The sequence below is a fragment of the Hippichthys cyanospilos genome, chromosome 10 (assembly GCF_059441005.1).
Source record: "Hippichthys cyanospilos isolate Australia breed blue-spotted pipefish chromosome 10, RoL_Hcya_1.0, whole genome shotgun sequence".
NCBI lineage: Eukaryota > Metazoa > Chordata > Actinopteri > Syngnathiformes > Syngnathidae > Hippichthys > Hippichthys cyanospilos.
Genome location: NC_142378.1, coordinates 16,303,933 through 16,327,224, shown reverse-complemented (window position 1 = coordinate 16,327,224; position 23,292 = coordinate 16,303,933). Strand labels below are relative to the sequence as shown.

General features: G+C 40.6%; 3 protein-coding genes across 4 annotated transcripts in view; 2 read left to right on the top strand and 1 right to left on the bottom strand.

Annotated features, from left to right (window-relative positions):
- LOC148417320 (guanine nucleotide-binding protein subunit beta-4) overlaps positions 1-6,050 on the top strand; it is a 33,752-nt gene extending 27,702 nt beyond the window's left edge. For both annotated transcript variants that reach the window (XM_088425203.1, XM_088425205.1), the window contains exons 10-11: positions 187-403; positions 1,325-6,050. In XM_088425203.1, the coding sequence (XP_088281329.1) occupies positions 187-403; positions 1,325-1,431 (324 nt within the window). In that variant the 3' untranslated portion in view covers positions 1,432-6,050. The remainder of the gene's footprint in view (positions 1-186; positions 404-1,324) is intronic.
- A 1,126-nt stretch (positions 6,051-7,176) lies between these two features.
- Positions 7,177-17,375, bottom strand: mfn1b (mitofusin 1b). The gene is made up of 18 exons (XM_088426277.1): positions 17,231-17,375; positions 16,629-16,781; positions 15,885-16,020; positions 15,516-15,678; positions 15,322-15,446; positions 14,620-14,728; positions 14,261-14,368; positions 13,987-14,140; positions 12,847-12,914; positions 11,219-11,340; positions 10,965-11,091; positions 10,727-10,831; positions 10,511-10,613; positions 9,368-9,594; positions 9,112-9,294; positions 8,829-9,025; positions 8,606-8,740; positions 7,177-7,621 (listed from the first exon to the last, which is right to left on the bottom strand). The coding sequence occupies exons 2-18, from the start codon at positions 16,774-16,776 to the stop codon at positions 7,552-7,554; spliced, it is 2,280 nt and encodes a 759-aa protein (XP_088282403.1). The 5' UTR covers positions 16,777-16,781; positions 17,231-17,375; the 3' UTR covers positions 7,177-7,551.
- Positions 17,376-19,390: 2,015 nt separating this feature from the next.
- plaat1 (phospholipase A and acyltransferase 1) lies at positions 19,391-23,072 on the top strand. Its single transcript, XM_088426068.1, has 5 exons — positions 19,391-19,590; positions 20,993-21,042; positions 21,355-21,487; positions 21,967-22,235; positions 22,875-23,072. Exons 2-5 carry the CDS (start codon positions 21,016-21,018, stop codon positions 22,974-22,976), a joined length of 531 nt encoding a protein of 176 aa, XP_088282194.1. The 5' UTR covers positions 19,391-19,590; positions 20,993-21,015; the 3' UTR covers positions 22,977-23,072.
- Positions 23,073-23,292: the final 220 nt, after the last annotated feature.

The following is a 23,292-nucleotide window of genomic DNA, read 5'->3' as shown; positions in this document are numbered from 1 at the left end:
AGCCTTAGTAAGATTTTCTTCTCAATGCAAGCAGCCATTTTCTGGCTGCTCAGGCTATCCGTGTTGTTTAGTGCCGGATTGACGATACATTGAACTTGGACAGAACCAAGTATCTCGTTAAAGCAGAGTGTGATTGATCAATAATCTTGAAGTCATTTGATTTTCCCCTTTTCCTCCTTGCTGCAGTTTTTCCCCAACGGGAATGCCTTCGGTACAGGCTCAGACGACGCCACCTGCAGGCTGTTTGACCTGCGCGCTGACCAGGAGCTGATGATGTACAGTCACGACAACATCATCTGCGGCATCACATCCGTGGCTTTCTCCAAGAGCGGCCGTCTGCTGCTGGCCGGCTACGACGACTTCAACTGCAACGTCTGGGACACTCTGAAAGGCGAACGGGCAGGTCCGTCGGGTCTTTTCATGTGGCCAAATTTACATCAATACGATATGTGGGGTTTGTCATCGGATTTGTGATCATGTCTTCGAAATTACAAATGAGGAATGCCATAACCCTAACCCAATTGCAATGTCAAGATTTTTTTTCTGCATGATTGGGGAGTTTGTGTATCAAAACTACATGAGGTATCTGTAACTACTCAAGAGTTGAGTGCTCGTACCAGTATTGGTCTAAAAAATAAATGGGATCAAAACATCCCCAGTCAAGATTTAGTGTACGAAGATGTATACAAAAAGTACTGCCTAACGATTACGGAGATATGATTGCACTGTTCTGTTAGTATAATGATCGTCACAAGATGGCAGCAAAAAAAACAGACGAATGGCTGTCTTAATTGTGCTTTCGCATTCATCAGCCATTCAACTTTTGACACATCACACTTTAATTGTGTGCTCGACCTGGACTCACAGTTGGTTTGGAGGCATTGAATAAAACGTCTCAAACGTTCTTCAACTAAAATAAACAATAACTGTAGCCCACTTAACTCATTCAATGCCAGGGATCATTTTTATAAGAGTCCAGGCATTCAAACCCAGACACTTAACTCATTCAATGCCAGGGACGTGTTTTCAGGTTCTTTTAAGAGACTTAACTACCTGGACTCTTAAACGTGAAAATAAATCCCTGGCATTGAATGTGTTAGTATGGACTGGTCTTATCCAGTGTTACAAATCTGAGGAGGTTGCATTTAGTCTCATGCTAGGGCATGCAACGAAGTCCGACGACCGACCGTCGCTCATTTTCAAAGATGGAAGCGAAAACCCTGCCACAGTTTCACTTTAGCCGTTGGCGCTTCTACTCAAGTAATTTGGTAGCTGTGGCCCAACAAAGTGCTTTGTATCCGACCTCCCTCGTGTGATCACACAGGCGTGCTCGCCGGCCACGACAACAGGGTGAGCTGCTTGGGCGTGACCGAGGACGGCATGGCTGTGGGCACCGGCTCCTGGGACAGTTTCCTGCGGATCTGGAACTAAACAAAAGGCAAGCAGCCAAAGCGCCCGCCCCTCTTTGGGGCCCCCACCCGACATAAGCGCTGGAGCTCAAGGAGTATACATGGTATCAGCCCTCTAAACTTTTTACTTTTTCTTTTTTTTTTTTCCTACTCAACAACCTGAGTATTTTCAAGCAGTCCAATCAAAAACAGTCGAGCGATAAATTACGTAAACAAACATCATCTAATTCTATAATTATCAGTGTCCTTTGTAAATTTATATATAAAAAGACAGTATATATGTATAGCGTTGTGCGTGTGTGTGGGCGTGCGTATATTTATATATGCATCGTATATGCATATATCATGTTTATATGTTTAATTTCCAAATTGTTTTTCTTGATCACGTTAGGCTTTCGTGTTTTCTTTCTAATTCTTCCTAATATGACACTGCCATGCGGCGTCAAACTCTTGGCCTGTGCTCCAGGCAGAAGCGATAATCAGTGACACGTTGATGTGACGTTTAGAGGAAGAGGAACTCTTGCATTGGTCAACGCGGGGAGGAGTTTGCAATCTCGTCATCGGAGAGCTGAGGTGGATCCTAAGTCAGGCGTCCAGACTCAAGGACGGGCTTTCCCAAACAATGACCTAAATTAGAAATAATGTATTGCCATAACATTGAGGTAGGGTAATAAGGGTAGGAATCGAAACATAATCTCTCACGCCACAGCTGAGAATCGTTCTCCTATACAGTGCCGCGAGAAAAAAAAAAAAAAAAAATCCGGATCTTTGCTCGCGCAGCTTGACATACACTGCATAAAGGCTAACTGTTAGGCATCAGAGCTGAACTAACCTAAATCACAAAAAGAAATAGTGCAGCTTGGAACATTTTCTTTGACAATCCTGACTCCATTCAAATGGAACCTTGGGCCATTTTGGGCTGGGTTTGAGAAAGCCTGCTTCAGGAAATGGTGCTAATGCCACTCAAGTTCACACAAATCGAGGACATTCGAGTGAGGTTGTGCTTGAGTGACGACGGACCACCACCACCAAGGAATGCAGTAACTCTTTTGGACTTTTGAAAACAAATGAAGGAACATCAAGTCCTGGTGAGAACTGCATGGACCCCCAAGTCATGAACACTTTTCTGTGCTTTATGTTTAGTTTCTTCACCAAAACAACTTTGTGAACTGTTAATACTGCTTGTGGACAACATGTAGAAGACAAACGCATTGGAGCACATGTGACTTCACTTCCAATGGAGGTGGGGAACCCTCCCTAAGGCTACAACTTCAGAGGGATTTTTTTTTTTTAACAACAAACTTTGAATCTTTAAATTATTAAACGTCATGGCATCATAATTCTGTCATGATTTTGGTATGGGCCTCGTAGGACTGATTTCGTCATGAAAGAGGTTCCCCACCCCTGATTTCCACACAACGCTATGTTTCCTCAAAAGCAGAGCTTCTCAACCGCTCTCCCTCAGTTTTTACCTGACCATTTTCGATTTCTCACACCCGGCACTTACAGCTGTCCCGTTTTCACCGTAGTAAATTAGAGAAAAATCATGTGGCATACCACCAATGAGGTGCGCTACAATACATTGTAGCAGTAGTTCATGTAATAGCTCCCGCACTATAAGGCGCATCGGATTATAAGGCGCCCCTTCAAAGAATGGCCTATTTTAAAACTGTTTTCATGTGTAAGGCGCACCATATTATAAGGCATATAGAATAGAAGCTAGAGTAGAAGCTGGGGTTGCGTTATGCATCCACTAGATGGAGCTGCGCTGAAGGGAATGTCAACAAAACCGATAAATATAAAATAATTATGATTCAATTAAATGTTAAACTTAATATTTTGAATCAAAATCCACCCAAAAACATTAAAATATAATTTTTGTTGATTTAAAATCAGTTTCTAGGTTTATTTTCTAAAATCTATTTTACAAAAATGTGGCTTTTGCACCTTGTCCCCATATAAATTGCTTCAAAATTGGAGCATATATATAGAATATCAAAATTTCAAACAGGCTTTGATAGAAATTTTAATTGTCAAAAAAAAATACTGCAGAAATACAATAACTAAATAATTTGGTAAAGCAGCCTGATGTCTTGCCTCACTAATGTATATAATTGCATGTTGAAAGTGCATTTCAGAGCAAATTCTTAACTGAGAAAGGACCGAAGTCAAATGAGGCCACACATAAAAAAATATCCTCATAGCACACATGGAACCCACACTTGACTGCACGTCACACTGGGTATTGAGTCCATGCTTTCAAATGGAATGTTCCGTTTCAGTTTTGGAATCCCCTGCGTCATTTACCTATGTTTATATATGTATCTAAATATCGTTTGTCTCTCTTTTACAGGCACAGATATAGTGCAGATTTGACATGCGTCATGAGCATTTGAATTAGTTCGATATCCTTGTCAATGTGGTTTTTAAAATCCCAAGTAGGGATTAGGAGAAGCACTGCAGTCTTACACACACACACACACACACTCACACACAAAAGGCTTAAAGTTGAGTTGTTGGACCTATCATGTGTCATCTCAGGTGCCTGTGTCCAAACATTGGACACTTTCTGCCTTACATTCGCCTCCATCTTCACCACAAAGCCAAGTCTTGTCTCAAGACACTTGTACTTTTCCACTAGCCCACTTGAAGCACACGGTTACACTCGTGAACACTAAGACGCACTCACAGTCGACAAAACACGAGCCTGTGCAGAATCATTTGACTTCTTCAACTTTTTGCTCCAATGTAATGCTTTATGCTTTGTTACAGTTCCTTGAGGTCGGTTCAGTCCATGAGACGTTTGTTCTTTTGCATTAATGCAGTGGTTCTTAAACATTTTACATATTAAAACAAACCTAAAAAAACGGCTCGCCTACTTTCACCATCACAAGTCTGGTTCAAAGTTAGATGCAATTGGGTTGCACTTTGGCGGTGCCACACTTTGAGGATCACTGCATTCATGTTTTTATTTGACCAGAATGTTATTCTACAAGTTATATTGGGAATCTCTGAGGGGTGTAGGATGTGATTTGGGAGTGTGTCTGTGTGTATACTATATCTGTGTGTTTAACTTAATTGACTCATTTTGTGCCAATGTCATTCATGGACCTTGAGCTTTGCCATTTGACAGAAAACGCTAGCTTGCAGCTGTTTGAAGCGGACTTTCCCAACCTGTGCGGAAGCAAGGCACTTATTTTACAATCGAAAAACCATCACACTAAAAGGTTGACATGCACCACCATTTTGTGGAAGTTTTACAAAAAAATCTTCTGTATTACACATACATTACATATCACACCTAATTTACATATTTACAACAGCTGTTCTTTAATTATCGTGAGAAACCCGTAACAGGATTGGCGTCTTCGCATAAACTGGTAGCACTTCGTATGACTCAGTACCAAAGAAGTAGCTCTGTCATTTTCAAAAAGGTTGGTGATCTCCGCTATCTATCGGCATTCCCGGCTCACCAGTAATTAAATTGCAGTTGGGACGAGAAACGTTTGTCGTTTTACTCTCGCGAGATCTCGTCCCATCCCATATATATTATGGTATCTTGCTCTATCTACATTGGTTGGGAACGACTGGTTTAAAAACTTGAGGGAACGCAGTATGTACCGCTATTAGCTTGTTTAGGCTAGCTTAGCACAAAACAGCCTTTCACCCCAGCGCCTCTAAAGCAAACAAATGAATGTGTCGCGTAGAAACCTCCGCAGTCGCTCCAGTTGTTTCCATTTCAAAACCATTTGTTTGAATAAAATTCCGCTTTTGAATTTGCTTTTGAACAGAGGGGAGCCCATGAACTGCGTTATGCTTTTCGTTAGCAGGCAGACCCTTTCTGACCTGTTGTTCCACGATGGGCTCTGGTTGTCAAATTGACGAGTTTTGGTAGCACTTTGTGGGCGTTGGGACGATGGAGGTAAATTTTTCAGTTTAGTTGTAATAACGAATGAGTGGTTTATTAGCACGTTTCACTTCGCTAACCAGCGCATTTATGTGTCAGCGAAGGCGCCAAGAATTATTCAGGAACGTTAACGGTTTCCTACTTGATTTCCTTTGCTGTCATTTGGACTTTGTCTTGAATGAAATCAGACTTTCTGAGCGACGCGCCAAGCGAAAATTGGCAGCGATTATGTACCGAATCAACCGCGATCAGAGCACACAACTGCTTGTGCGTGTAAAAACTCAAACAACAAAAGGTGCTTGATTTGAATTGAACGCTTTTGTAGTATGGGACGGCTTTTTTGGGCGGCAACAATACTGTAGTTTTCTTCATGGACACGTGTCAACCTCGGTGCCAACGTTTGAGTTATTCCACATGACAAACACATGCAGACAGTGCCATTATCTGCCAGCGCACGTTCACAAATAATGCACTGCCTTATTGACTACGTTGCTTTGTTGTCTGCTGTTTTTATCGTTTCCTGTCGTAAGCCAATAATGACCAGGGACTCGGTGCCATGATAATTCTCTTACAGTGCTAGTGTGTGAAATAATCACTTTCAGAATAATTTTTATAGTCTTTTTCACACCAGATCTTTGTTTGTTTTTTGTATTTGTACAGTGGCTTGGTGATACTGATATGTTGCCATGAGTTATTGTCATCAATAATAATAAAGAAGGCTTTTGACAAAGGAATCAATATTTGCCTGCGTAATTATGTACAGGGGTCCCTTGAGTGACTTGTGTGCGTCGTAAGACTTTCCCCCAAAATATTTGAGCGTTCTACTAGCATAGTGTCTAATTCCAGTGCTCGAGAGTCGGTATCCTGTCCGTTTTCCGGTTTTCTTTCCCAAACATACCATTTTTTTAAATTGCGTCCTTTAGATGGCATCCTTCTGCACGAATGCTTCCTGGAAATCTGCTGCTGAGATTCCTCTTTGACTGTTGCAACATCTCAGCTGGAATATTGCGACTTTCCCCGAGTTCCGTTTTTAACTCATTCAGAAGTCTTGGTCAAGTCGTTTTTCGCCTTTTCTCTTGCAATAGCGCCACAAGAACTGAACTAAATCGGACATATCTGGCCAGTGGATCTCAAGTGGGGTCCATGTTCTGACTGCGGTGGTCCGTGAAATAATTTGGGTTATTAATAAATAAAAATGTGTTAATTTTATTTTATATTATTGTGAAAGGATTCATTACTCTTCAATAAAGCAATTCATGCAACCACATTAACTCATTCAATGCCAGGGACATACTTTCACGTTTTTGTTTTGTTTCGTTTGAGAGTCCAGACATTAAATCCCAGATACTTTTGTTTCTGGAAATTAATGTCCTTAATGTACTTCAATATCAATTGTCCGAACTCTTAAAAAAAAAAAAAAAAAAAAAACATCTCTGGCATTGAACGAGTTCATATACAGTATTTTAAAAAATGTAATCATTTTAAAATTTGTCAAGATGCCTTTTGTGTTTTCATACAATTGCTTGCTAAAGAGGCGATAAAGCCAGCAAAGCTTAAGTTATAAATGTAGCAATTATGGGATTATTAGTTTGTATTTTTTTACAGTTCATGTATGCAGTGCACTATAGCTACAATGCTATCCCCCACCTACCAAAAAAAAAATTAAAAAAAAATGCTGGGAGTCTGAAACTGATGAATTGCATATGGTTAGGCATCATAAAATACGAAACCTGCCCTTCTTACCTTGATGAATACCAGGTGCCTCTTGCAAGTGGCCGAAAAAGTCCTTCTTTAACAATGAGAAAATACTTTATCAAGTGATGGATTTCTACAATGAATTAGAAAAAGGTCACAAATATATTTCATTACTAAACAAATTTATATTTGTTCTTTCTAAAAACCCGTGTACAGTGACAAACACAGAATCATTTTCACAAAACTTTTGTCAAAAAAGGCATATTCACAGTTTGAAGCATATTAGTGTACAAATTCAGCACCCCATTAGTTGGTTAGTGAGTTAGTATGCAGTATGATACTACCTTCACATGGAGTGAACATGTCCAAGACTTAAACTAATGGTTTACTCTCAAACAGCAATAAAAAACAAACAAAAACCATAATGGAACCAAAGGAAATAGACAACAAAATCATATAAGCTTTATGGCTGTAAAGATTTTTGAAAATTCCTTTTACTGATTATTTGTGCCGGTCAGACGAAGGTTGAGAGGACTGACTTCATTGTTGAACTTGTAGATACTGCTTTGTAAATGTCTCCAGCTGTTTCTCCAGCTCGCTAGCTTTGTGCCTGAAATTGACAACCAACAACCTTTCAGTTAGGAGATCACTAGCACTGAAACATGCCGCCCCTGTCGTAAAACATGCCGCCCCTGTCGTAACGGTCAAAAAACATTTGAGACGGTCGGTGAGCTAATCGTTCTCAGGAATGTCCAAACTTATATGGTAAACCGATCATTTTATGGATAGATGGATGAATACATATATAGTCAACCACCCTTTATACAGGGGATGGAAAAAAATAAATAAAAAAGGGAGGGTCAACTTATACGCGAGGTTGAGGTTGTACTCGTAAAATATGGTATATAACAATCTACAAGTAGATAATTGCAACAAAGTTTTTTTACTTATGAGAAAAGGTCATCGTGAAGTTTTGAAAAAAAGGAAGAAGCTACGATAGGTTTGAATTTGCTGGAAAACAAAAAGATTTCGTAAGACATTTTGAGATAAAAGCATGAAAATAAATACTAAAAAAAATTCAGGAACATTTGGAATATAAAGTCTGCGAATTTGATAAACATTTAAAAGAAGAATTGTACGGAAATAAGTTGTCTTCTTTTGTGCTATATGAATTAAGCAGCAAACGCCACCAATTCCTTATCCATCTCAAAGCGCGGCCATTTTGCCTCCAGCTGGTATACACTAAGAATACTACCATGATCACGGCTTAGCTACCGGTGTCACATGACCACATTCAGAAACCCCATTCAAACTGATTAATCCATTAAAATTTTACTCTAGCAAATTACATCTGTACAAAAAAATAAACATAGCTTTTTGTGTCGTGTGTTAACGTTCTTCATAATCCAAAAGATGCTTTGCTTAAATACTAAATGTGCAATTCTCCGTTGAGTTTTTACAGTAGACTTTAACTGATAGTGGCAGCAAACACCTTGCAGGGTCTATATTCTCATTACATGACAATTTTTTTTCTTGACTGTATTAGTCAAAAGTTTATGACTTGAAGCGATAATACATCGTGTCAGCGACTTACCGCATGCTCTTGGCACGCTTCTGGACGCGTTCAAGCTGATCGATGTTGGCGCTCAATCTGCGGATTTCTGCCTCAAGCTCCTCCTCCGTCTGCTTCACCTGATGACACAGTCGAGCGAAGGTGGTCGCCATTTCCCTGGAAAGAAAGAAAAAAAAAAAAACGTTTTTTCTTGCACTCAAACGAGGTTATAAAATTTCGGTGGCCACTGTCTGCAATGACTTACTGCTGCACTTGGTGGCTACAGTTGGCGCTGGTGAAGCTGACGATGAGCTGCAGCTTATCGGTGGCGTAGTCCACAAACTGACGCTTCAGGCTGCGCTCTTTGGCCTTGGTGGTCCACGTGAGGCGCTCGTACAGGTAGAGCAAACCGTAGAGGGAGGCCATCATGCCGATCAGCCTCCAGCCCAGCGTCCTCCACACCTCAACACACAAACACGACGCCGCTTTGTTACCAAACGTATAAAATCAAACGGGAGCTGACTAAAAGGCCACGTTTGGGAAAGTACCACTCCTCCGACGACAATGGCGCTCATAGAGGTGCGGGAGGTGAGGGATGCGGCGTTGGTCGCCATGGCGACCATCAGGTCTTCCTGACTCATGACGGCCGCCCCGTGGTTGGCCGGCGCGACGGCGGTGGACGGGGGGCCCGAGGAGGGCGTTGCGGCCGGGGGCAGGGCCGGCAGGGAGGCCTGAGGGATATTTAAGCGATGCTTATTTCCACGTCGATGATGACGAGAACAGCTTGCCTACAACAGAGCGTACCTGCAGTTTCTGATCCATCAGTTTGAGGGCTTTCTCAGCATTGACGGATCCCAAGAAGCGGTGCACTAGCGCCGCCCAGCCAAACGAAAAGCGAAACTCGATGTCCTCCTGGAAGTCGCTACACAGTGAGGCGCAGTTGAGGTCGTAACTCAGGTCCAGCTTCCTGTTGGGCACCAGCATGTGGATTTGGCTCTGGCTGACAGATGGCAACAAAGGGAGCATACTCTCTGTAGACGGGAGACAGAGGATGCGTCATATTTATGTGACATCCGATGACCAGATATGGTGAGGAAAAAATACGCCATTTCCATTCGTCCGCTAAAGTTTCCATTGAGAAAAATGGGCTGGAAACTGTCACACAAATGTCATGCAGTGATGATCAGAAATATATTTCTACCACCTAACACCGGAGAGGACATGCTCATGGAGTATTTCCGACTACACCGGAGAGCATGGCCACAGGTCTGCTGCCATCTTCTGGTGAAACATAAAATAGCTTTTTTGTACATTTCTATTTTTTCCAGTGGTCGGCTATAATAATTTTTTTGCCAGGCTTTGGGAGTTGGGAATTTGAAGGTACGCCATAAGGCTTGGGGGAGTCAGGAATTTGAAAGTGCGCCATAATTTACTGTTAGCCATGCCTGGTCTGACTCAATCTCATCTATGTGTGGTGTGTGTGTGTGTGTGTGTGTGTGTGTGTGTAACTACTCAGAGGCTGGCCTCTCATTCAATTATCACGAACAGTTTCTGTGCTTTTTGAAATCATGACTTTTTAAAATCTTGCTTGGTTGCGAAACTACAAACAAGACTCAGAGACAGCTTTTTCCTTAGCGCTATTGATGCTCTGAATAACAAAAAAAAAAAAAGAACACGATGAAAATGACAATTGCACATCTGCAAAATTATGCTTTCTTTTATATTTACGTTATTTATCCCATTTATTGTTCATATTATTAATATGCACCACCTGGAGCAGTGTTGTCAATTTTTTTGTATAATTGTGTGCAAGAACATTCTATTCCTTATTTGCTCAGCACAAAAACAAACAGATTTTTTTCAGCAAATAAAGAATAAGTCCACCCCTCCTCCTCCTCCTCCTCCTCCAAAAAATGTTTCGTGAAAAATTGCAGGGGTTCACTGTACCTATCATAAATTTTTGAGTAGACTGGACGGAGGCATTGACAGCATCTGAACAGCGGAATGCCAGGTTCTTGCCCATCCCCTCTTCCACATGAGAAAGCAGCTCCTGACAAAGAAAAAAAATGCTGAATGCAGAAGATTGCATCCTAATTGGAGATTAAAATAAACAGAAGGAACACTTGGATACATTTTCCATGGATTTTTCAAGCTTTTGCTTACAGACTTATAGAGCTTAAGGACTTGCGGCGATGGATGGAAGTCCGCATGGAACTCATCTACAATAACATGAAGACGGCAGATCTCCTCCCCCATGGCATTGGACACCTCAAAGGGACAAAGTCAGCACAAGGAGGCAGTCATTGGAGATGGCCCAAGATTTGGACAGCCAGATGTACGTAAGACGTCATTGCCAAGTGTCCACATAAAAGCTTTTTTTTTTTTTTTTCTCTCAGATTACCTTTGACTCCACATCCTCACTGATGGATTTGATCTTTTCATTGATGTCATCAATCAGTAATCGGAGCTGATTCCGCACAAAGTCCAGCCGGTCTATTTGGTATTCCCTGTCCTCCAGTGCTGCTACTCTAAATCCCCATCCAACAGGCAGCCATTTTAGACACTCGTCTTCCAATCAAAAGAGGCGATCAGACAGCTCCTACCTCCCGCTGAATTTGACATTCACTTCTCTCCCAAGTATAGCATGCGACTCACCTCTTCTCCGCTGCCTCGATGTTGATTGCGTCCATGATGCACTGGACGTTTTCTGTGATCTGCTTGGCCCTGATAGTGTGCTGCTCAAACTTTGTTTTCACTGCTGACTGCGAGATACACTCCTGCGAGGCCATAATACACACACGCGTTGCTGTGACATTTGCCGGGGCCGATGACGAAGGGCGAAAATCGGACGAAACACACACATCTGCTGCTTTTTTAACTTAAAGGAAAACGAAGGTGTGAAAATGACAGCAGCAGAGTGTGCATCTCCCATCCTTTGGCCCCCAAATAGGCAAAGGTCACAGTAACGTGGCGGTGAAGCATCAGCAAAATTATAAAAATGAATACAACCAAACATACAGTAACTGAAAGTTAACAAAAACTACAGTAAACATAATAAAGGGAAACCTCTAAAGTTACACTGTGTGTGTGAGGCTGATTGGTAAATTGTCATATACGTGTAGGTTACTAAGTACAATTCAACTAACACACCAAAAATGTAAATCTATTCAGCCTTTAAAGAGGCCGAACAAATACACTACATCTGCTAAAGTAACAGTTTTATACTTACAGAAGCATTCTGTAAAATAATTTGTGCTTTAAAATATTGTATTGGGTATTATGCACCTGGTTTCTGGTTCTATTTTTTGTGATAACAGTGAAAACATTTCAGATTGTACTGTGTACCGAAAACCCAAAGGATTAATCATTCACTTTTACAGAGTTACATGGTTTGAAGTGAGAAAAATCTCGATTCCTAAAGTTTTTTTTATTTCTAGGTGTACGGTCCTGGACCAACTGATATGGTACCAATTTCCTGTACCTGGAATTAGTCACCTCCTCCTCAATATCGTTTGAGTCTGTGAATTGGTACTCGGGAAGCCAAATGGGTCGGTGCCAGAAGTACCGACTTGAATAAGTTTAGAATGATGAGTCAATCTATTGCATACTTTAGGTGGATGTATTTGTTTGAACTGGTATGGTGTGGATGCATTTCAGCAACACAAAACAAATTTAACGCTGGAGTACTTTAAGCCATGGAGTTATTATTCCTTCATGGTCACAAGAAATCATTGCTGTCTGTGGAAGGAATGTTCTTCCCCGGTGATGGTGAAGCTTAAAAAAAATAAATAAATAAAATTGTCGAGCTCTAAATTGTACAACTTTCATTGTGTTCAAATATGGTGATTTCATTTTATAGCTTTGCAGCTCTCCTTTTGTAAAGCAACCCATCAAGGGCCAAAACCAATTTTGAAATATAAAAAACAGAATCATATAAAAATGGAAAGTAAATCAACATGCCCTCGCCTTAGTGAATCTAGACTTCAACAATGAAGACGCAGCTTGATGGAAAAAGCACTGTTTCTAGAAGATGATGGCGGGAGCCTGTTTGTTGAGGTGCTCGATAGAAAAAGCTAACAGTGACTAGTGTTGGGATGCTTGAAATCAAGGCTGGTTCTTTCCTGCAAGATATCCTCTTCAACTAACCTATACAAGCTGGGCCTTCTCACAAAGGCGTTTAGTTTTTCTCCTGTTAAACATCTGCTGAACGGGCGCCAATCCCTGCACCAGACTAAGAATAGACGCTGAGCATCACACACACACACACAAACATGCACACACACCTCAAACCTCCTTTCAAAGCTCTGGAACTCTTTGAGTCTCTCCTGGAAGCCCTCGGCCAGGGCAGCACCTGATGAATGGAATGAACACGTTCATGTTTTGTTTTTAACTGATTAATCTTACGCCAAAATTTAACATGCTGGCATCAAAGCCATTCGATGTTAAGAAAGTAGTCATGGTGTCAAGGAAGTTTACAGTATGTTGAAGTCGTTTATAGACAAATTAAGATGGTTTATGTCAGGGAGGAGTTAGGCTTAGCTCAATTTATTAGTGCAAGGTCTTGACTATGTGTTTATGTTCTCCTGAAATAAAATACTGTAATCTTTAATCTATACTGTATATTTTTAAAGGACCTACATTATGGTATTTTAAACTTGCAACGGTTAAATATAGGCATATAAATGATTGAATCTTGGCCTTGGCGCATTGAAAATGTAATTTCTTATCAAATATGAGGGGTTTTTTTTTAGGTTCTTGGGTTTCTAACCACTGGGTTCACTCAAATCACGCCTCTCACCCAGTGGCTGATGTGGCCTCTTCATGATGTTATTCAAAAGCAGAACGCCACAACAAAACAACAACAGAAAAGCTAACGATGTAGAGATCAGTAATATGAGTCGGAGGCGGAGTGATGAAAAAAACAAAAATCGGCATTAAACTGACATTGAAATGAACTTGAGTTGCCAACAAAGCAATAGATGCGTTAAAGAGAGCACAGCCAGAAACACTCGTGCCACACATCAAAACGGTCCCCTCGGGAAATAACTATTCATACCAACAGCTCCTCCAGCGGGTGAATTATTTACTGCGAATGTTGATTGACGGCATTATATGGTCATAATGGAGGTGTTTTGGGTGAGAAATTAAGATTGTAACATGGTTAAAAGTTTCAAAAAGTTGAATTTACATGAAACGGGTCCTTTAAATATATTGTTTCAAAATGAGTTTGAAGTGATATTCAAAGTTTTGGGATCATAGTTTGTTGTGTCTTTAGAGTGTTAGAATGATTAGTGATTAAAACCATTTGCATCTGTACTCTTATAACAAATAGCTAACTTTTTTCTTCCTCTGCTGTGATCTCGTGCCTTATTGTAGATTCAAGCAATACAAACTGTGAACGGGGTGACGAGACTAAAGCTCACCTGTCTCGGGCATGCCCTGCGCCCGTTGCATACGAGAGTTGAGCACCTCTTTGGCGGAGACGAAGAAAATGCGATTGGGTGCCTGATCACGGTCGACGACTTTCAGCTCTTCCACAAGGAAGTTCACGCAACGATCCGTGTGCTGCTTTCTCACCTGCAGCATGACGACAGAGGAGAACAAAAAAGTTGTACTGCGTCAGATACAACCATCCATATTCTATACTTCTCCTCAACTAGCCAATCGCAAGACACAAATAAAGAAAATATAACTCACATCCTCCATATATTCCGGTTCATTTGCTGAAGCGTCCCAGCGATTGTTGAGGATGAAGATGTTGGGCTTTGACAATCGTTCATTGACTTTGTGGAAAAAGTGCTTTTCCTAGATAGTGACAGAATAAATTGGGTGAAACGGTCACTTTTTTAAACTCTTTCAACATTAAGCTAAATCTATTGCAAGATTTAGCAGACCTGTTGAAATACCAAAAAGATTTCCTGAGTGCATCAAGCACTCGTTTGAGGAAAACAAGTTCTTACAGTCAGCGAAATGATGTTTGAGTTTATTATGAGCCTTAGCTTTCCCACGACAAGTTACTGAAGTTTACAGACTGAAAGCAGCAAGAGTGTCATTACCGTGTTCATGAGCGTGGATTCCGAGTTGGCAACCAGCACGAAGACATCAGCGTCCAAACAAAACTTGTCTATCCAGCTGTCCAACTCTGATGTGACATCTGTCCCCGGACTGGTGAACGTAACAGCAGTTATTTAATACGCCAGTGATCCAATTGATCAAATATGAACTCATTTTACGTTCGTTTGTCAAAATTTTAGAGGTGGTGCAAATTGGAAATGTGAGAATTCCAAAGTTTTTATTCAAATTGTTAAATCTCTGGAGTATCTTTCCAACCATCAAGTATAAAAATTCTCATCGATCTGTTGTTTGACTATTTCTAACAAAGTCTGAGTGAGTCAATCTGCACTCATTTACAATAGAGTAACTCCTATTTCCAGGAGCTTAGCACAGCGCGTAGAGGCAGCATTCGTTTGCTAAGCTGTGTGTATGTGGCACATAGAAGCACCACCAAACACAAAAGCCAGACTTGTTATTGGCATATGAGACAATCCAGTCGCTCAGTTGCATGAGCAAAACCGAGGTTGAGTTCCGCGAGACAAAAATCGCTCCGTGTGTTCAGTCTTCGAGTTTTGGTATAAGAATGTGACATTTTATGAAACATTTTGGAACTGTTATGGATTGTGAGGGAAAAAAAGTCTGAAATAGGTCCTTTAAGTATAATACATCGGAAAATAAAGCAACATTTTATGACTATTGTTTACCTGTCTACGAGAACCAGGTCGTCCCGAAGCAGGGCACACTTTGTCTTTGGCCAGAACACACGGACGAGACAGCCGGCATCTAAACTCTCATCCATGTGGAGGGCATGAGCCAGCTGGTTTACTGTCTGCAGGGTTGTAAATGTGTTTAAATGTTTGGGCATAAAATACCACAAGTACATAAAGACACTGCTGACCTTGATACTTTTCTCCTCCTCTGAGCCCTCGGTCTTAAGGTAGGCCTTCTCCTCATCAGTCCCCTCCACACTCAGGAAGCAGTTGGTGGTGTGGCCGATGCCGCTGGGCAGTACGCGGTCCCTCAGCATGGCGTTCACCACTGTGCTTTTACCGTTACTTGTCCTACGAGCACACACTCCCTTATTGACAATCATGTTTCTGTGAATCTCTAAGCAGTTCAGAAATGCCATCTAAAAATTGTATATAAAAGAGGCGGCGAAACGCAGTCACAACATCCATTTGAAGATCCGAAGGCAAATTCTTTCTCTTGAATAACAAAACAATCATTCTCAGCGAACATGTCAAGTTTTATGATCACGCATGCTTACCTTCCAAAGAAGGCCACTTTCATGTGTCTGCGAGCCAGCACCTCCTTGATGATAGCAAGTTTATCTGCATATGCCTGGATCTCCAACTTTTGATCCAGACTCGCAATTTTCCCCATTGCTGTATTCTCGCATGTTTCTGTTCAACAAGCAGAGATAGAAAACACTATGAGTCAAATTCAAACATGCCACCTGTAGTTGTAAATAAAAAAATTATCTGGATGACTCTTCTTTGCAGAGTTGTTTCAACTCTGCCATATTGAAGAGTTTTCTAGCATAATCTTCCCATTTAGGGTCACACCAAAGCATCTCAACTAAATTTAAATCCAGACTTTAATTTGGCCACTCCAAAACCTTTTCTTTTTAATTAATTTTTTTAGCCATTGTGAGGTAGACTTGCTGGTAAACCTACCTCTATTCTACGGCTATGTTTGCACCTTACATTCAACATAAATGTCACAAGTGCTTGCCCTTGCATTTGAAAACTGGAAGCATTCCACAAGGCCCTCAACTCAATCCACTGATTTTTACAGTCATCTCTCTATATTAATGTAAGGATCCATACAGTATAATACTGGTGGTATTTCGCAAGTCTTTCGTTAAGTAGTACACAAGAGAATTATACATGAACTCGGATTACGTAGCTGGTTTAGCAACCTGTCTACGCTCACATTGAACACTTTTTTTAAGATTATTTTTGTAGGGACGAACGATGGCTGATGATGGACAGTAAACAAGTCGCCCTACCTTCAACAAACTCGCAGGTTTCTGTCACGTAATTGAGAAGCTGCTCAAACAAGTCACTTATGGTCTTCTTGGCCACCACAAAGTGTTTCAGGGGAGAAAACTCTCCTCTGGCTGAATCAGTGCGTCGTAGTGGAGGGGCCGCGGCCATGGCGACTGGAAATACACAGTGGTCACAAAAGGTCATAGAGTGTACCGTACACAAAAACAGTGGCATTGGATTGCAGCGTGCGAGCCATTGTGTTACACGTGTAATTCAATGTCTAAATTTGAATGAATAGAGTATTCGGCGCATAGAAAGCTAACCCACATGTTGAGAATGCAAGAGACCTGTTACTTGATATAGATCCATTACTGTAAGTGGGGACCCAGCGGATGTAAACAAGCAGCTCAAGTAAACGCGATCATTTGACATCATATGATCAAACCACGATATTTTTACGTGCTAAGAAACAATCAATTTAAAACGGATTGTAAATTTTGACACCATCTGACACCTGGGTAACTTGAGCTAGTTAGCCGGTTAGTTGTTAGCTAGCTACTGCAAGCAAGCGTTAGTCGTCAAAGCAATAGCGTAGCAGACTTTGCACTAATTATATTATTACCACAGTCCTAAAACAGCCAAGGTCCTCTTCTCATAACATTAACATAACAATTGCTTCTCTGTGGCGTTGTTGTTAATCCCTGCTTGAGTTGAAAGATCATATGCTGCGATTTAGGTAACCTTCCGTTATTTCACGTTTGCCATGCATTCACTTACGGAAATAAGAAGAGGAGTTGTTCAAAATAAAAGACAGTGCATCTCAAGGCGCGTTGCTGGTAATGCAAAAACGGATAATAAACAATTTACAAACGTAAACTAATTAAAATCCAATTTACTATGCAATACTTATTAAATGTTCTCGCACTGCCACTACATTACATTATAGACCTGATGTAATATGAAATTTTCAACAAACAACTTCTGATCTTCATCACGTCAGCTTGACGCAAGTCACAACGCCACACAGCAAAGCCACGCATAGGCAATAGCCAATCAGAGAGCGAAGAATTTCTCCAACCCCCCTAATGTCCTGGAATGTGGAGGGGCCAGAGGTTATATGATGGATCACTTCTGAGTGTCTTCACTCGTGCCTGTATTGTTGATGCAATAAATAAACTGGCTTCCTAAATAAATATTATACCCAACTAAATAAATAGACTTCTCTTTGAAACGTATACCCAAAAGTATTAGAAACGTCTAAAAATATTTCATCAATGTCCTTTATGACAAAAAAAATCCATGCACATATATCCATCCATCCATTTGCTTATCTTCAGCAGGGTTGCTGGCGCCTATCCCAGCCGTCTTCGAGCAGTAGACAGTGGACACCCTGGACCAGCTGCCGGCCAATTGCGGTGCACACAGAGACAAACGACCACTCCGACTAACAATCAGACCTTAGGGGAATTTGAAGAGTACAATATATATCTCCCATGCATCTTTTTGGAATGTGGGAGGAGATAAGTGAGCCTGGAGAGGACCCACATGAGCACGGGAATAACATGCAAACTCCGCACCGAAGCCTGTGGAATTGATCCCAGGACTTCCTGAGCTGTGAGGCAGATGTACTAACCAGTCTTCCACCATGACGCCCTTGAGCATATATCGGTTTAATAAACCAATGTACAGAACTGTATCTTAATAACAAATCAAAGCTCTAACACATAGAAAATAGCTTCTCCTCCACTACTAACTCTCTGAAAAACAACAGTTCCTGTTTTTTTTCCCTGTGCATAAAGTGTCTTGTGTATGTGTGTGCATGTATGCGTGTGTGTGTGTGTGTGTGTGTGTGTGTGTGCGTGCATATGTGTGCATGTGTGGCATAGTACCGGCAAGTTGAAATCTTTCGTGTCTGACATTGTCTCTAAACAGATTAAGTAAATAGGTTTGGATTGAATTTGGTGACCATATAGTCCTATCCATATTTTACCAGAAAGTCATCATTTTCTTTACCTAATATGGTTTATCATCGCTTTGTGCTAAGACACTCTTTCTTCTCTTTGATGTACAGTACAAGTGCAGTTTCGTGTCTGGAGGCTCTTGTAAGCACTGTCCCCCATCTAGTGGTGAAAACTGTAATTACAACTTGAAACTTGAGGAGAGACATTATAGTGTGGGTGGGCCAGAAGTTGCCCATCCTTGTTCTGTGCCCTAAGATAATAGAACTAGCAGGCTGGTTATGCATCCCTCCATACATATGTTCTGAAAATAAAATTTATGTTCTTGACAAGAAAACTAATTACTGATTTAAACTGGTTATTACTACTTTTTCCGTGTATAAAAGGGCACCATATATTTGGATCACTTATGGTGTTTGTTTTTTTGTGGGTATTATACGGTAGTAGCTTTTTAATCGTCGCTAGAGGGCTTACAAAGGTCCCGAATTGGAGGCACTGACTTCTCTGTGACAGTCAACTCATGCAAACATACTAAAGCTTATTAAAAATTACATGTTGCTTGCAGTGGCACTGGGCGGAATTCTCGTATCCCCAAAATCAACAGGTTTTGAATTATATAGATAGTAATAAATTATCGCGAGCAATCAACTTCATTTCAATAAAATCATAACTGTTGAGTGCATTTTGCTTTTTGAGGGGGTATTTGTCACTGCAAGTGGATCGAGCAATGCAGGAGAGGAAACACCTCTTTGTGCATATGTGAGTGTGTTTTGTATGTGTTTGTTTGTGACTGGGTCAGTAGTGCACCACTGTCATCAGCCGGAGACACTGACTGGACACATCTACAGCGACCTCCAGCTTTTGGTTCAGCTTTGGGATTTTGAGAACTTTAAACTTGTCGACACAGAAACTTGGAATTAATCTTTTTCTGTTCCTTCTTTCTGCTTGTTTTTATTTTATGGTCATTCGTGGACTTATTATGGAGAACTAAAATGGTGAGAAAGAAAAAGCTGCTTGTGTTTGAGTAAGTATGCCTCCTGTTATGTTCATCTTTGCCATTACAGCAGGGTTTCCCGATTTTTTTTCAACCCAAAGAATAAAATTTAAAAATAAAAAATATTCAACATGATTTGATGATTAAAAAAAACATAAAATACATGATTTTACCACAGCAAACACAATTCAGAAAGCTTTTTGGCAAGAAAATGTCTGCCCATTAAACTACTCAGTAACTGATACATTGTGTGCCAATGTTTGGGAAACTCGGCTGTTGAGATTTGCTATTCATATTTAATCACTTATTTTGTTTTTTGTGTGTCATTTGTGATAGAAAGTATGAATTACATATCTACTTTTTCCATTATTCCTCAAAATATGATGTCTTTCTCCTATCATCGTGGCGTCATTGTCACATATTCATGATTAATGAAACGGCTTCCTTGAATTGGCATCACTATTATCCAACATGAAATTTTTTTCAAGATTAAGTTAACATTTAATCTTTTTCATATGGAAGTATTTTTCATGCTACATAAAATGGACTAGAAGTATTTTTCTGTCGGCTTCTGCATTGTGTGAGTGCTATTGTGACAGCGGAAAGTGTGTGTATTGTGTGTGTCTGCTTCTTTGTGTGTTTGAGAGCTGAGTGGTATTGTGTGATGCATACGTACGAATGACCTTTGCTTGGTGTGCAACCACATCGAGCATTCTCTCTCCGTATTTCTTAGAAACCCACTCTTATGCACAGTACTACTGTGCAAAAGTCTTGGGACACCACTAGATTTGTTTCTTAATTAGATTTTGGATGCGGGTGTGGATACATGTTTGTTTCAACCATTTGAGTCATTGTTGTATTAGTGGGCACCCTGCACCTTCAGGAATCAAAACAATACCTGCTGTATATGCCTTCTTGTGCCTTGTGACCCCAAAGGAGTTCACTGAGTGGCAATCAGAACCTTGAAACCACATTTATAAAGTCTACACACCCCTGTTACAGTGCCAGATTTTTGTGATATAAAAAGGAAAGCATGATAAATATACTCAAAATATTTTCCATCAATACATTGACCTCCAATTAGCTGTGCTGAAAAAAAATCAGTTGCATTCAAATTCATCTTAAATACGAGTCAGTGCTTAAAGTACCTTTGATTAACCCCAAATAAAATCCATCTTTTTGGTAGGCTTTTCCTCACTTTTTTATTTGTTTTTTTTCTGCAGAAGTCTGGAACAGTTTCTAAATACCTCCACCTTGACTAAGGACCTATTTCCAAGGAGTAGCCAAATCAACTCAAAACATGATATCTGGTGTTGTTTTGTAAATAAGCAGTGTTGTGTTTGTACCAACCATTTCTTTAGAAATTATACTCAAATGTATTGTGAACCATTAGATGACAGTCAAGTCACACTCAGCTTTTTTTTCTTCCTAGAACTTGTGGAAGCATGTTGTGGGATGGATAAACAACAACAAAGCTCAAGTGTAAGTTCACAAGAATTGTGTTTGAAAATAAATCTCCCCACTCCAGCAACAAGCTACAAGGTGTATCACATTAAATTAGAATTCATTAAACACATAAGAAAAGAGGCCACTGCCTATTTCATTTCTATTTTAAAATCTTTTCGATTGTGTCTTATTTATCATTTTAATTTCTTGCAATGGTCAATTTGAGGCAATCTTCATTTTTCATCCATTTCAAGCCAATGGCTATTGATCTTTCAGGTGTTTTTAAAGAACAGTGTTTCAGGTCTACTGTCAAATCAAAATACACAAATGTCTAAATTGTGTGCGTAGATGGCCTCTAATGACACTGCTGAGCCCTCTGGTGACCCCCAGCCTGGAGACCTCATTGAGATCTTCAGACCAGCCTATCAGCACTGGGCACTCTATCTGGGAGATGGTTATATCATCAACTTGACACCTGTTGGTCAGTGCCGATGTGTGACCAAATACACTGAGCAGACAGAAAACTTTGACCCCTCCGACATAGTTGAATCAAATCCAGGGAAAGAGTCGTCTGAAGATTTCATACTTCACCAAATACAGCACATTTTCACAGTTGTGTAATGTTGCATTGCATTTGTGTAATACTGTGTATTGCTTGTTTATCAAATCGGGACATGAAAGTGGTTGTATAAAGGAGATATAACTCATCCACTGCTACCTCTGTAGTGAATGAGTTAAGTTGGGGAAGTACTTTCTGAAGGCCCAAGTTCCATCGTTGTTTCACATATTACGATCTGTCGTTATGCTGTGATTATTTTGTGCTCTCTTTTTCCCCATAAAGTATTGTCAAACCTCACATTCAACTTTTGGATCATCCCAAATATCAACAAGTGTTATCTGCACCCTCTTAAGAATGCCATTTTGTTTTCTAATCTCATCACCCATGGTGCTTTTCTCCAGATGAGAGCCAGGCCGCCGCCATGTCCAGCGTGAAGTCCGTCTTTAGCCGAAAGGCGGTGGTGCGTATGCAGCTGCTGAAGGAGGTAGTGGGAAGTGATTCGTACCGTGTCAACAACAAGTACGACCACAACCACACACCGCTGCCTGTCAGTGAGATCATCCAGCGAGCGCAAGTCCTGATTGGTCAGGAGGTGTCCTATGACCTACTGGGGAGTAACTGCGAGCACTTTGTCACCTTGCTGCGCTATGGGGAGGGAGTTTCGGAACAGGTGGCTCATACTATACTATGTAATAGCTTAAATTTCTTAACATCTTAATGTGTTTGAGAACATTTGAATTTAAAGGTGCTTCCAAACCTTTGACTAGTAATGTGGAGTGACATTGCTTTCAAAACAGCAAAGGTGGAGAAATGAGGATAAGTAGTTTAACCTTCTTTAAACTTCTTTCTTTCAAAAAAAGGCTCTTGAGTAATCAATGTTGCCAGCACACTGGGCACTTTATGCCATGCATTGTATATTAGGAATGTGTTTTTTAGACTGCGTCTGTATACAATTTATATGATGTGTTTGTGATTGATATTATGTGTGCCACTGATGTTTTGTGCTGTGTCTTTTGTGTTTTATGATTACAGATGGAAATTAGCCACTCGCTAAATCAGGCATATTATCCCTTTGGTCAATGTAACTGTACCCTGTTCATTTAAAAAAAAAGAAGAAGAATTTTCAATAGGTGGCATCTTGCTTTGGTGACAGCTCTGTTTCTGAGACAGATGGCAAATAATTGCTGTGTCCCTATGATTTTCTAATTTAATTGGTTATAAGGAAGGACAACCCAGAAAAAGAATAGAATGCTGGCTTGTACGTTATTTTTTTTTAATACACCCTTAGCCTTCTTTCTTTTGTTGACAGGCAACAAGGGCCATCGGAGCCATCAGTTTGGTCACTGCAGCAGCAAGCGCCTTCTCTGTCCTGGGACTGATTAACACTCGATCCAGAAACCGGCCCTTCTGACAGTGCCTGTGTAGCTGCTGTGTTTCATGCTATTTGCTACAGAGCCAACATATTTTGTTGGTGAAAAGAATCACAAATAAAAGGAAATTTCACAGGGATGCTTGTGAGATCTAATAAATCGGGATGGGCTTTAAGTAAATCGTATTCTCTTCTGCACCTAAGTAGCTTTGGACAAATTAAAATGAATGATTATCACGAATTGGGATTAAAACAAAAAGTCGTTCGAGGTCTATAAAACACATGAGTACTTTACTTTATGTAATTACCACCCCTCTATTCATTCCCGTGGAGAATGAATAAATGACGCTACGAAAAG